Source organism: Cladophialophora psammophila, assembly GCF_000585535.1.
Source record: "Cladophialophora psammophila CBS 110553 chromosome Unknown aczJe-supercont1.14, whole genome shotgun sequence".
In the NCBI taxonomy this organism is placed as follows: domain Eukaryota; kingdom Fungi; phylum Ascomycota; class Eurotiomycetes; order Chaetothyriales; family Herpotrichiellaceae; genus Cladophialophora; species Cladophialophora psammophila.
The window spans coordinates 878033-890164 of record NW_006912935.1 but is presented as its reverse complement, the minus strand read 5'-3'; the positions used below and the strand labels follow the sequence as shown (position 1 = coordinate 890164).

At 52.5% G+C, this 12132-nt stretch overlaps 3 protein-coding genes across 3 annotated transcripts; 2 read left to right on the top strand and 1 right to left on the bottom strand.

The window, feature by feature from the left end:
- Positions 1-648: 648 nt before the first annotated feature.
- Positions 649-1119, top strand: A1O5_08871 (uncharacterized protein; the record flags this gene model as incomplete). The annotated part of the gene is made up of 1 exon (XM_007749452.1): positions 649-1119. The coding sequence occupies one exon, from the start codon at positions 649-651 to the stop codon at positions 1117-1119; it is 471 nt and encodes a 156-aa protein (XP_007747642.1).
- Positions 1120-4903: 3784 nt separating this feature from the next.
- On the top strand, positions 4904-6134 carry A1O5_08870 (uncharacterized protein; the record flags this gene model as incomplete). Its single annotated transcript, XM_007749451.1, has 3 exons — positions 4904-5046; positions 5105-5325; positions 5380-6134. 3 exons carry the CDS (start codon positions 4904-4906, stop codon positions 6132-6134), a joined length of 1119 nt encoding a protein of 372 aa, XP_007747641.1.
- Positions 6135-8646: 2512 nt separating this feature from the next.
- Positions 8647-10749, bottom strand: A1O5_08869 (uncharacterized protein; the record flags this gene model as incomplete). Its single annotated transcript, XM_007749450.1, has 5 exons — positions 8647-9542; positions 9592-9912; positions 9978-10176; positions 10230-10428; positions 10493-10749. The coding sequence occupies 5 exons, from the start codon at positions 10747-10749 to the stop codon at positions 8647-8649; spliced, it is 1872 nt and encodes a 623-aa protein (XP_007747640.1).
- Between the last annotated feature and the right edge of the window lie 1383 nt (positions 10750-12132).

The following is a 12132-nucleotide window of genomic DNA, read 5'->3' as shown; positions in this document are numbered from 1 at the left end:
TGATGTGAGTTCAGACTCCCGAGTCGAGCAAGGGAGCATCCATTAATACCATTCTGCCGTCGTCATACTAGGATTCAAATACCTAACAATCTTTCCCGGCACAATAATGAGTCTAACATAGCATAGTAGTGGATACGTTGGCGTTTCTCTCCCCGGGTGATATGTGCGGCTGAACGTCCCTCAGAGACCTCAATCCTCGACTGTGGAAGATAAAAGCCTGTCCTTTGATTAACCAAGAAAGATACCTTTTTAACCGGTGAAAAACTCCGATCACAACTTGAAGTTTGTATATCCCTGTTAGAATGCCTGGGCACGAAGGTATGTCTGGCCACCACGAGCTGTCTAGCCACGAAGAGATGCCTGGTCACTATGAGATGACTGGCCACCAAGATCTATCCGACGACCTTGAGACGCTCAAATCCGTCCTTGATAACGCGATAGAAGACTAATCGGCGATTCATGATCAGGCTGGTATAACTAGTACCCAACATCATTATGACGTTTTCGTAATGGCAAACGGCCCTGACAGACACGAAAGATGATGAGCGTCAGCCTCTTCTTCATCAGCACAGCAAAATCATCGTCCATTTGGCGAGAGAGATCCGCGCCCAACAACCCGACGATGCACATGTGAATGATATTTTCACCATGTTCGCGCTGTCCGTCAATGGCCAATTCCACGGTCCTACGCACATCGATATCACTGAGCACACTCCTCGAATGTATGAAAAGATCCCAGAAGAAAAGGATCTCAGTTACCTGCTAGATGAACTCCGTCAGCATGATCCTGAGCAAGATGAATATGCTGATGCGGGAGAGGGCGGTGACAGTGCCAACATGGAGCGCTATCAAGATCACGGCGATCACTACTGTCAGCACGATCAGTATGATCAGGGCGGTCAGGAACATCAGCACGATCAATATGAGCAGGACGATGAGGGTGATCAGGACGCAGACCAACCTACTTCTGAAGACTATGGCGGGGGCGGAAACGGGGCGGATTATTATCATTCTCATCATGACTGGAGTGGCCACGACGGAGGCAATGATGTTGATCCTCACGGTCATGGTCATGGTCATGGTCATGAGGAGTATCCGGATGGCAGTAACGGCCCCTAAGATGATTTTCAGGTTTCTTGGAGCACCCATGACCATCACATTCGCTACCACGATGCATCGTGATAGGATCTAAAGTTGTGACCACAAATGCTTTGATAGACCTCGCTGTCGCCATTCTCGGCCTTTGGGCCTGTGCAAAGCAGCCACAACGGCATCAAACAACACTCACTAACCAAGTCGCCATGGCGCAACTCGGGTGGTCTCTGCTGAGCGCTGCTGCGCCAACCGGCGTAACTGCAGGTCTACATAGCAAGGGACAAAAATCAAACAGAAAGCAGCTCCCCGCGCCATGGCCACGAGGCATACTCAAACTGAGCACTGTTGTTATGTCATCGGAGGACAATCGTCCAAGTCCAGCGTGGATAAGGGGTTCAGCCTTGTATTGCCTAAAGATGTACCTGGTAGTCGGTGTACCCAAGTAAACCTCGCTGCCCTGTCCCGTCACGTGTGAGCAACCTCTATTCGCGGTGCATTAGCTGCCACTACTTTCAGACAGATCAGCGGTCAGACACTGCAAAGTTCGGATCGCAGAGTGACTCGTGGCGTCCAGAGCTTTCGCGCTGATAGTGCCTGCCTGGATCTCAGCCGTCTGGCCGCCTATTGCAGGACGAATTGTCCAAACATTGGTCGATTGTCACGGAGTATTCGGTAAGTACTTGATGGGAAACTAGGTATCGGCGGCGATCTTGTGGGAACATGCATGCACCGAGGCAATGAAGTTTGAGATGGTCAGGGGGTGAACCCTCAGACACCTGGACGGGATAAACCTTGGATTTAAGCGGCCTTCGCGCGCCCTCTACTTGTGGGATTAAACCGGATCTCCCTGATAGGCTTCCGTTCGCGAGTACACAGTAATCTGGGTAGGTGACGGCTGAAGAACAACGCACGGATTTGCAAGAATATGTGGAAGTCGGCAAGATGGTGTCCAGGCTTTCATGGGAGAGCTCGAGACAGTTTCAATCCGCTTGATGTCCAACCGCGACTTCAAGACGTGTGAGATGGCGCCTAGCCCGCTCAGGAACACACCCCCATCGGCTACAATCAGGGATGTCAATGTGTTCTCAGGATGCAACTGTCTTCTATTTTTGCTCCTCCGGCAGCGATCCTCAATACTGTCGCTCTGGGAAACCAGGTTTTGCAGGTTTGTCAGCAGAAATGCCACATGACTTCTTGTTGGTTGGTGATTTTCATTTTCGTCTTCTTGTTCCGAACCGTCCGGGAAAAGGAGGAAGGTGAGGGATTCAACTTTCCAACACACCCCCCCCTTAATTGAGATAACGGCCTGAGCAGGGAGGGGTTGGTGATGTGCACTTGATCTCGTCAAATGGGGTTTCAAAGAAATAATCACGAGTTCCTCTCGCAGATGACTACGAGTACCTGTGATGGCACAGAACGGAATCGTCGGTTGTATGTCAGAGCCCTAAGTTCGATGCGCACGGTAGTGATAGGAGGATTAAATCTCTCGCTTGCAGTGTAGACGGGCCAAAGATGGGAAATTAAGACCCTTCTTCCGCAGCTTTCTCGTGGCAGCGATTGGAGGGGGAAATGGCAGTTGGAAAAGGTTTCGCGCGGAAAGTTTGAATGGGATGATGGGGCCTTTTGGCAGTGCACATGTGTGGAAAAACTGCGGACAATTCGCAGAAAGTTCCCACTGATTATTCGTGGGATTTCAAAAGTCGACGGACCAACGGTGCGATGAGCCAGTGCGCCACGTTGGAGGCGGATCGTTTCGAAGACGAGAGGTGTCAGACCAAAAGATTTGTATGGCAAGCACACACAGCCACTGCTGTCTTTACAATTGAGACTCGGATTTAGCCCTGCCCCGAGCCACCAGCCTTGCTCGAGAATCAGCCTCGCCTGAAACGCCTCGTTGCTCGCGGGTCTCAGGCCGCAAAAGGGGGTGGCATTTAATAGTTCGTAGGAAACTCCAGAAAAAATGATCGGGTAGTTCCCAGGTCCCAATGATGCATGGTACCTCGTACTGGGACTCCATCCTCCGTACTGGGTACGAAGATGCGGCCTAACTTTTCGCTAAGGCAGGTGCAGTGTCCCAGAAAAGGCGTGGGAAGATTGTGCGCACTTTCAACCCTCAAAGGCCTCCTCCCAAGCCCAGAGTACAGAAGTGCAAGCGTGGGAGGGAAACGGCGACGAGATTATTGGGAAAGACACGGGCCACGTCTCCACAATATGCATGATGGCGCAGAGCCTCAGCTTGTGTGAGTCACACATGCAGATTCGCTGCAACCCCAGCAGCCGGCGGTTTCACAGCGCTTCAATGGAGAGAGGCATTGGATTGCTTGGAGGTCAATGCGCCAGTTGTGCAGATGACCGAGTCACAACGTTGGATAGAGGGTCCCGACGATAGTGGCCTTTGAGTTGCCTATCCATGGGACGCTCCGACCAAGACCTCCTGGGTACCTAGGCAGGTACTGGGTACTGGGTAGGTATTCAATCTTGCGACGTTGCCAAAGGGCGCGTACTCGGCACTCCATACAGGGTTTAGCGTAACGCGGAGCACTTTGGTGTGCATCCCAAAGGTCTCAGTCGGCAGGATGAACCATAAGCGGAAACCGCAGTGGGATCGTCGGCCGCGAACCGACTTGGGTAGGATCCCGTCCAATCAAGGTAGCCCTGGGCTGAGGGCAATGCAGTGCACTTTTGTGGGCGCAATGGTTTCTTCATTGTCCAGGGTTGGGGCTTCGAACACGGGGCATTAGCTCGTCCATTTGTGCATCGCGTAGGAACGTGTTTCACCTTGGAAATCCACGTCTGTTCACAGGTTTGGTGCTCGGTCCACGGCCTCGGAGCAATGGTTCGATGGATAAATAGAGTTGCAACTAAGCACGACAGGTGAACCGTGGTTGTCTGCCTTGTGGCTAGCCAAAGCGAGCATTTCGGGCGGGTTCCTGGTCAGCAGCGGTTCAATTCCACAGTCCATACCGAGCACCGAGTACAAGGAACAAGTACAGTCCTGTTAACAAACTCTAACCTACAAGGAGCTAAACATCCCATTTTGGCGCAGCACTCGTAATATCACGTCCCTAGATTTAGGCTGTAAAGGGGGAAATGAGATGTGTGTTTGTAATTAATAGAGACTTCCTTCCCCGATCCAGGGGAATCTGCCTTTTCCCTTGATGGTCAATTTCTGAAAGAGTAGAAAGGGCTTCCGATGAATTATGAGTCATTTGGTAGAGGCCACAAGCCCCTCCGGGGCCCACTAAGGGGCGCCCTCAGCACACCCTATTGGCAGGGTAGCCCTCTAGCGTCCCAGTCCAGTCCATATTCACTATTAGTGGCGTCAAGGCTGACCAACACCCCCCACCCATTTGGTGATTGGGCACCAGGCCGGGAGGCGGCGCCCAGGCTGCAACCCCCCGGCCACTAGGCTTACTTGCGCACTCTGAATTATACATAATCTTGCCTTGCCCCCCCCCCATGGAGATGCCTAGACTCTCTTCCTCTTCTTTTCTTCCCTCACCCCCTCCACCATCATTATTCAACACTGCAACAATATCCAAGGTTTCACTGCGACTCACAGGAAATGGAGTCCTTCTGATCGCCTTCGCCTTCACCTCTTATCTCGCTCAGGCAAGATAGGATCAGTCACCATCCCAGTCACTGCTCCCATTCACTCTCAACTCACCCCTTACTCACAGTCTCCTTCTGGAGTACCTGTGAATATCCGGCAGGACTTCGTCGCTCCCAGCGTATCGAGCTCTCCTACTCCAACCGCAACCATTCCCGCGTTGGACTTCACATCCTTCACCACGGATCAATCGCAACCATGGCGTTCCCCAACCCCAAGTACATCAACTGCATCGTCGCAGAACCAACAGCAGCACAACTTCAATCAGGACTTTCAGCTCTTCGCCGCTCCGGAGACCCCTCTCAGGATCTCTCCAGCCTCGCGTGCGCAGGCGATATCGAGTACAGCCCCTAATAGCCAACGACTAGCCCAGACCCGGCATCTCTCTATCAACAGCAGAGTGTCTCCTGCAGTTCAGTCTATCTCGTCTCCATCTCACGGGCATCTCTACTCGTCTCCCAATCACCGGTCTTTTCCCAGTCTAGCATTGCAAAACCAATCCACTCAAGAGAAATACCTGCGCCAGCTTGTTCATTTGCAGCGTCTGCCGCCTGTTCCTCCTTTTGACCCAATCACCACTGTTCCTCGCAGAAACTACTCGGTTCCTCACATCCCACAAGGTACTGACAATCGCGGCCCGACTCGTCGGGCAAAGTCACTAACCGTGTCCTCAGGCGATATGGCTACCGCCTTCGACTCGATGTATCTCCCGGGAGGCGACTTCAGCGCCTCCCACGACGACTTCCTGGACCTCGAGCCCAACTTCCAGTCCAACCATTTCACCGCTGTCAATCCCGGAGTCAACGACGGCACGATTTCTCCGACTGATTTGTTCAAGGATGACGCAATGATCATGTCGGCTCCGCCATCCACGGCATTCCCAAACCTGAGCACTCCGGATTCGAGCTTCTTGGAATCCCCCGCCATTGCTAGCAGTGGCTTGAACACCTCTCCACTGGAAGATGGAGAACTCGACGCCCAGTTGAACTTCGCTGAGCTCGACGGCATGGTGCCCCTCTTTCCACAAAATTCCTTGGATCAGTTCGCCTGTCAACCCTTGTCGACGGCGCGTTTCACACAGTCAACTTCGAGCGCCGTGAGCTCTCGACCGGCCTCCACGGCTCAAGAGACCGGTATGGTCCGACAGAAGTCCTCGCCAGGACGACCACCGTCGCAACCGTACCATACCCGCAAGCGTTCAGAGACTCATGGTGTCTCTAAGGCATCTAAGCCCCGGAAGAACTTGCCTGAAATCACCATTGACAGTGATGACGACAAGGAGACTGCTAAGAGGAAGAAAAATACTGCCGCTGCCCGAAAGTCTCGCCTGCGGAAGCAGGAACACGCTGAGGCGGCTGAAGCTGAGATCCAACGTCTCAGGGGCATCATTTACCGCCTTGGAGCCGACCCTGACGCCGAGACTCTGTGAGCGCCGTGGGAGAAATTTTGGATGGTTGTTGATGGGTAAATGGTACCCAGGAGTGTGGACTCGAGTGGCCTTCGTTTTGAATGGTCTTGGTTTCTTGCAAATGCAATCGGACGACAATTTGAAGCTGTGACTGCCAAATTCTTGGTAGTTGCCGATACAGCAGCATGACGCTTGGGGTTGGGGATTTTATATTAGGCTGAAGCCAGGAGGGCTGCCTCCCCAAATCGCCACGTCGCCCCTGTTTTCTTTCGACGTTTATGATCTTGTTCGGTTCACAGCGATCATCGGGGTTGATGAGATCTACCGGACAAGGTGGCTCAGGCTACCCTTAGCCTTCACTGACATCGCTACGATTTCTTATCGCCGACGACAATCCCAACGCCATCTGAATGGGAGCGTAATAGCAGACTTTTAAATGGCGTTGCTGAGTTGTCACTCGGTTTCAGCTGACTTTGTATTGAGTTTTTTTTTCAATCGGCGAAAGCGATGGACGGCTTTCTGACCGTCTCCTCTTTTGTTCTCGATACTGCAAAAAGGATTCTTCCTCTGCTGTGGCGTCCTGCGAAAGGGGATTGACTCGAGGCCTGTTCTGCCATCGTGTTTTTCGCGCTTTGTCATGTTTTTCTTCCTCAATTCATGGACCATCACGGATGAAACACGTGCTTGCCTAGCGGCGCGGGTTGAACGGAGATGTATTCATCCACTCCTTTTATATCATGTATCCTACAAATAGCCTGTCAGATATGCATGGCGGGCCTTCTCTTGAAAAGGCCCTGCAAACCTCCTTTCCGTCCTTTGTCAGCTAGAGCACAAGGAGGAGAGGACACGAAATGCAACTCAGTCTTTTGACCTACCCATGTACACAGCCCATTACATCATCATCGTTGTCCCATACTTTACTGGGTACTCCTTCGGTAAACCTCAATTGGGTACCGCAGCAGCGCCCGTAGTAACACTAGCGGAGCAGCATCAGCCCGCCTATGGAGAAGCGAATGAGTGCCGCGCTGTCACTTGTCACTTGTCACTCGCGAGCGCGTGCCCTGCAAGGCCAAAGACTTTCGAACAAGAGAGGGAGTCCTTCTGGTGTCCATGGTATCGGTGTAGTATATAACTGGTGTATTGCGTGTCGATAGTCTCGCCAGAGTCGAGATCTTTGATTCGTTCATCTCATCTTGCAAGTATATATAAGTCTCGTATACATCCCCTTTCCTCTCCCTCTCCCTCTCTCTCTCTCTCTCTCACACACACACACAGAGAGAGAGAGAGAGACACACACACAAGGGGAAGGGGAAGGGGACAGGGGGAAATACCACAACGTCTCAATTAGAGGTACGTACGCCACGTACACGGGATGAAGTACAGACAGGTGCAGATCGGCGCGGTCAAAAAGGTAGTAAAGATAAAAAGGTCCATTAAAAGGTGGACGCACATGAGGGTGAGGGTGAGGGTAAGGATACATATCTGTCCAGACAGCAGATATCGATATAAATACGGAGTAGAGTACCCAGTACACAATCCACGTCTACAACTTGACACATACTTATCTACATACTACTTTGCGCACATACAGCTACAGCTGGAATGGTGAATACAGCCGAAGTTCGCTCAAATGTACTTCTACCAACCTACCGCGATCACTGACCGCTTCCTGAAGTTTCAGTTCTACTGTGGCCTACACAGCCCTCGGCCAGACCCAAGATATCGTAAGATACACCCCCGGCTCAGACCCCAGGACACACCACGTTGACTTAGCAATTTCATTTATTACTATTACTATCCTAACACTTGGTTCTGCTTTGCATGGCATGGCTCACTGGCTAGGTGTTCTGTTGTCTGTCTTGTTCCTGCTTTGCACTCATGATTCCTGTTCACCTGTCCACCAGTTCGGTTCCAATCTGTCGATTCCACTCAAAACTGTGAACATGGACATTGCCACAAGATGTGCTCCACAAGATTTCCGCAGTGTCTCGTATCGGGGGGGAAATAGGCACAGCTGATAAGCCGCCCATTTGCCTCGCGATGGTATGCCTTTTTCCTTGCCTTCTTTATCCACCAACAACTTTGCATTCGGGGGTATCTCTTCTCGTAAGGACAAGACTTGCCTAAGCGGGGTATCTGTACTGAAAGCACAAAACCAAGAAAACAAAATCCACAATAACTCAAGAAACACAAACAGTTTCGATCTAGTGCGCGGGGGTATCCTGAAAGAGAGAAAATGCATAAAAAGAGTGATGTCCGAGTTTGTCGTCAATGGGCCAAAATAGCCCGGGGGTATCTCAAAAGATCGATACGCAAAAACGGGACGGACTGATGTAGATCCAACCACGTCACGCTACCTCGAAACCACGAGGCCAGAGAGACGAGAAGGGCTGCGAGGAGGTACCGCCGGTGGAGTGCTGTAAGTCTTCTCGTCCCACCACTTCTCGAACTCAACTGGACTGGACGCTCGAGACAGTCGAGATGGATGTGACAGAGATGTGCGTGGAGTCTTGTCTCTGACCTCGTCGGACCTTCAAGCAGTTGCCTTGACCTCTGGGACCGCCGTGGCCACAGCTTCGGGCGTGGATTGAACGGGCTCAGCGACAGGTTCGGCAGGTTTGGTCTCGGCGGCTTCGGGAGCAGCAGCTGGAGTCTCAGGGGCGGCAGCTTCAGTCGAGCTGGCAGGAGCAGCAGCAGCAGCAGGTTCGGCAGGAGTCTTTTCCTTCGACCCTTCGGACTTGATCGCTTTACTAGCGCGACGGACAAGCTGGCCAATGAATTTGCCACCTGGGAGAGGAGACTTTTCCCGCTTTGGCTCAGCGACGGTATCTTCGGCTTCGGCGGTCTCCTGCTGCTTCTTGTTGAAGAAAAGGGAGGTACGGCGCTTGTTGTCGCGAGCAGGGCGCTCCTCGGTAGCAGCTGGAGTGGTCTCGGCAGCGGCCTCGGTGGTAGCAGCAGGCTCGGTGGATTCTGTACTGGCGGCAGCAACGGAATCCTTGGCAATAGCCTCGGCAGCCCTATCTTCTTTGGCCTCCTCTTTGGTTTCCTTCTTGCCTTCGAGCTTGGCTTCAGTCTTCTTGATGAAACTTATCAAGCCGCCCTTCTTCTCCGCCTTGTGAGCAGCGGAGCTTTCTCCAGCGGCGGCAGTCTCTTCGGCGGCAGGAGTTGTGGCAGTGTCGACTGGGGCTGTGACAGCCGCAGTGTCAATGGGCTTGTTCTCAATCGGCTCCTCGAGCTTGGGAGCTGTCTCAGAGACTGGGGGAACATCACTGCTTGTCATGGCATCTCTTTCAGATTTCTCAGTGGTTGGGCTTGCCACTCGGTTTCTGAAGAGGCTGCCAAAGACAGAACCACGCTTGCCCTTCTTCTCAGTGGGGCTTGCCTCTTCTTTCTCCTCCTTCTTGTCAGAGGCGGCAGATGTAGCTGGCACTGCATGTGTTAGGATCATCAAACTTTCATCGTGATAGGAATGGCTTACCTGCACCGGATGCCGCAGCTTCGGCTGCCTCTGGTGTCTCTTTGGCCTCCTCTTTCTTTTCAGGAACTTCTGGCTTCTCTTCCTTCTTCTCGGCATGTTCCTCTTTCTTGCTGAGAAGGGTTCCGAAGATGCTACCACGCTTCCGCGACTGAGAACGCTCAGCAGCAGGCTTTGTGGTCTCATCTGCGTCACTAGAGGTGGCAGCGGCATCAGCAGCGGCAGCAGCAGCGGCAGTAGAGGCGTCAACGGACTTCTTTGGTTCTTTGGATTTGGAGCGGGAAGTCTTCACGGCGGCCGCAGCAGGGGCAAATGCAGGTTTGGCTAGGGCTGTATTAGCTTATGATTATGCGTTGATGTGACGGATCCAGTGATGTGTATCCACTTACAGTATTCCTCGACGTTTTTCTTATAGCTCTCGCGCTCAGTGATGTCTTCCTTCAAGCTCTTTGCCTCTTCAATTGCCTTTTCAACAGCAGCTATCCAGCTGTCTCGTTCCTTTGATGATGAGGCTTCAAAGCGGTGGACATGAGCACCAGACTTGAAGGAGAATTGGAAACCTTCCTTGGTCACGCTAGAGGCATCGGACTGGCAGGAATTGTTAGTGGCTGTGAATCCTCACTTTTACATGAAAGACCCACCAAGTTGATGATACCAGCAGGCGTTGCCTTGTCCTCGACACGCTTGGAGTAGAAGAGTAGACCCTTTCCAGTCTCACGTGCCCATGCAGCGTCGGAGTGCTTTGCATCAACCTTCTCAGACTTCATGAAGTTGGTCAATGACTCGGCCGTGGAAGGCTCCTCTTGGAACCAAAAGTAATGCTTGCTGAAGATGAATTTCCTGCAATCGACACGCGTCAGTATTGTTCGTTCTCCTTGATTATCACTCTGCCGGACAAGCATACTTGAAGAAAGTTGGCTCCTTGTATCCCAACACGCCCTCTGAAGCAGGGGTGGTCTCGGAGGCCGGTTCTTCTTTCTTGGCCTCTTCTGTTGCAGCAGCAGCGGGCTCCTCAGCGAGAGCAGGAGTTGCCTCTGTCGTTTCAGCGGGAGCAGCAGCAGTCTCTGTGGGTTCGGCCGTGGACTCTGGTTGTTCGGCGGCAACCTTGGTAGGCTCGACGACTGGCGTCTCCTCGACGGGCTTTGGTGCTTCGACAGACATGATGCTGGATAAGGGAGCTGGAAGGATGTCCCGTGTATTAAGGTATGGAGGAGGTTATGTGGTCAAGAGAGTAACAACTTGAAGAGAGGGAGGAGGATGTGTCAAGAAGAATGAATACTTGAGAAGGAAGAATATAGTTGTCTGATGAATTAAGTGGATTTTGAGAAATTGACAATGGCAATCTAGGATGGCGAGGCTTTGGGACCGGGCAGTCACGTTTCAGGGAAGAAAGGTTGGTGAAGAAATAGTCGTGGCAGGAAATTTGAAGAGGACCAATTTTGTATGGGGGAGCAGCAAGGGATTGGTTTCCCAGACAGATGAAGGGAGCGAGATTGAGAAGGGGACAAGCAAGAGTGGTGTGAGATGGGCTGCGTCTAGTTTTTGTCTTGTCTTTATCGCTCCAGTTCGATTTGTTTGGGGCTGGTAACGGGCTCGCTGGCTCTCTTGGACGGGCTCCAGTCACGATGGCTGCGCAGGGCGTTTACCGGGCAAAGGAGATTTGAAGGCGCCCCTAGGCAACGCGCTACCACGCCCAACCCCACCCTTTTACCAACGCTAGCCCAACCTGCCTTCGCAGGCCCGGCTGCTCTGAATAATTTGGTGGAGAAACCTGTGGTCGTAGCCTGCGCGCCCCTCCCACGCTAGTCTGCTCGGCTGGTGGCCTGCGGAACACGACTAATACTAACACAGTAGCCTTTCCACTGGCCTTGCGGGTTGCCCTCGCCATTTCTGCTGCCGCCCACCTGTCTCCCCGGAAACAAAATCACATCAACATTCGACCATGCATCGATCCACGGGGATCTTCATGATCGTGCCTCGATATATTCGCCGTCAGCTCGTGCAGCCCAACCTGGCCTACCGTCGAAGGAAAATTCCATCATTACAGTCAGCCGTGAGGAGGACCATTGAGATGGCTATCATACAGCAGTCTACGCCTCTTTTCTGACGCCAAGGATGCCTCCTGCAAGAAGTCATGCAGTGTCTTGCGAACTTTGTGTCAAAGGCGTTGCGAAGCCCAGTAGGCATCCCGGTATGGATTGAACAGAGGGTACGGTACTTCCCGCCACCACGAGGTGTCCATGCTGCCCACCGATCAGCTTCCATCTTCCCACGAGAGAATGATCGATTGCAGCCATGGAACGGGGAAGAAACGGTCAAAGAACCGTCTGATATCACAAACAACCAGGCATCCCGATCTTCCCCTCACCGCTCCCACTCCTCTCAGGCCCTCCTCAATAGCATTGCACAAAAGAAGCAGGGGGGATAGAGTTGCATGTGACTCACAATACGACTGGCTGAACTCTGAGCGGAAAAGACATCGCCATATCGCTGGGAAAAATGGTTCTTGGTCATGCGACCATCAGCTCGCACAACTGGCCACCT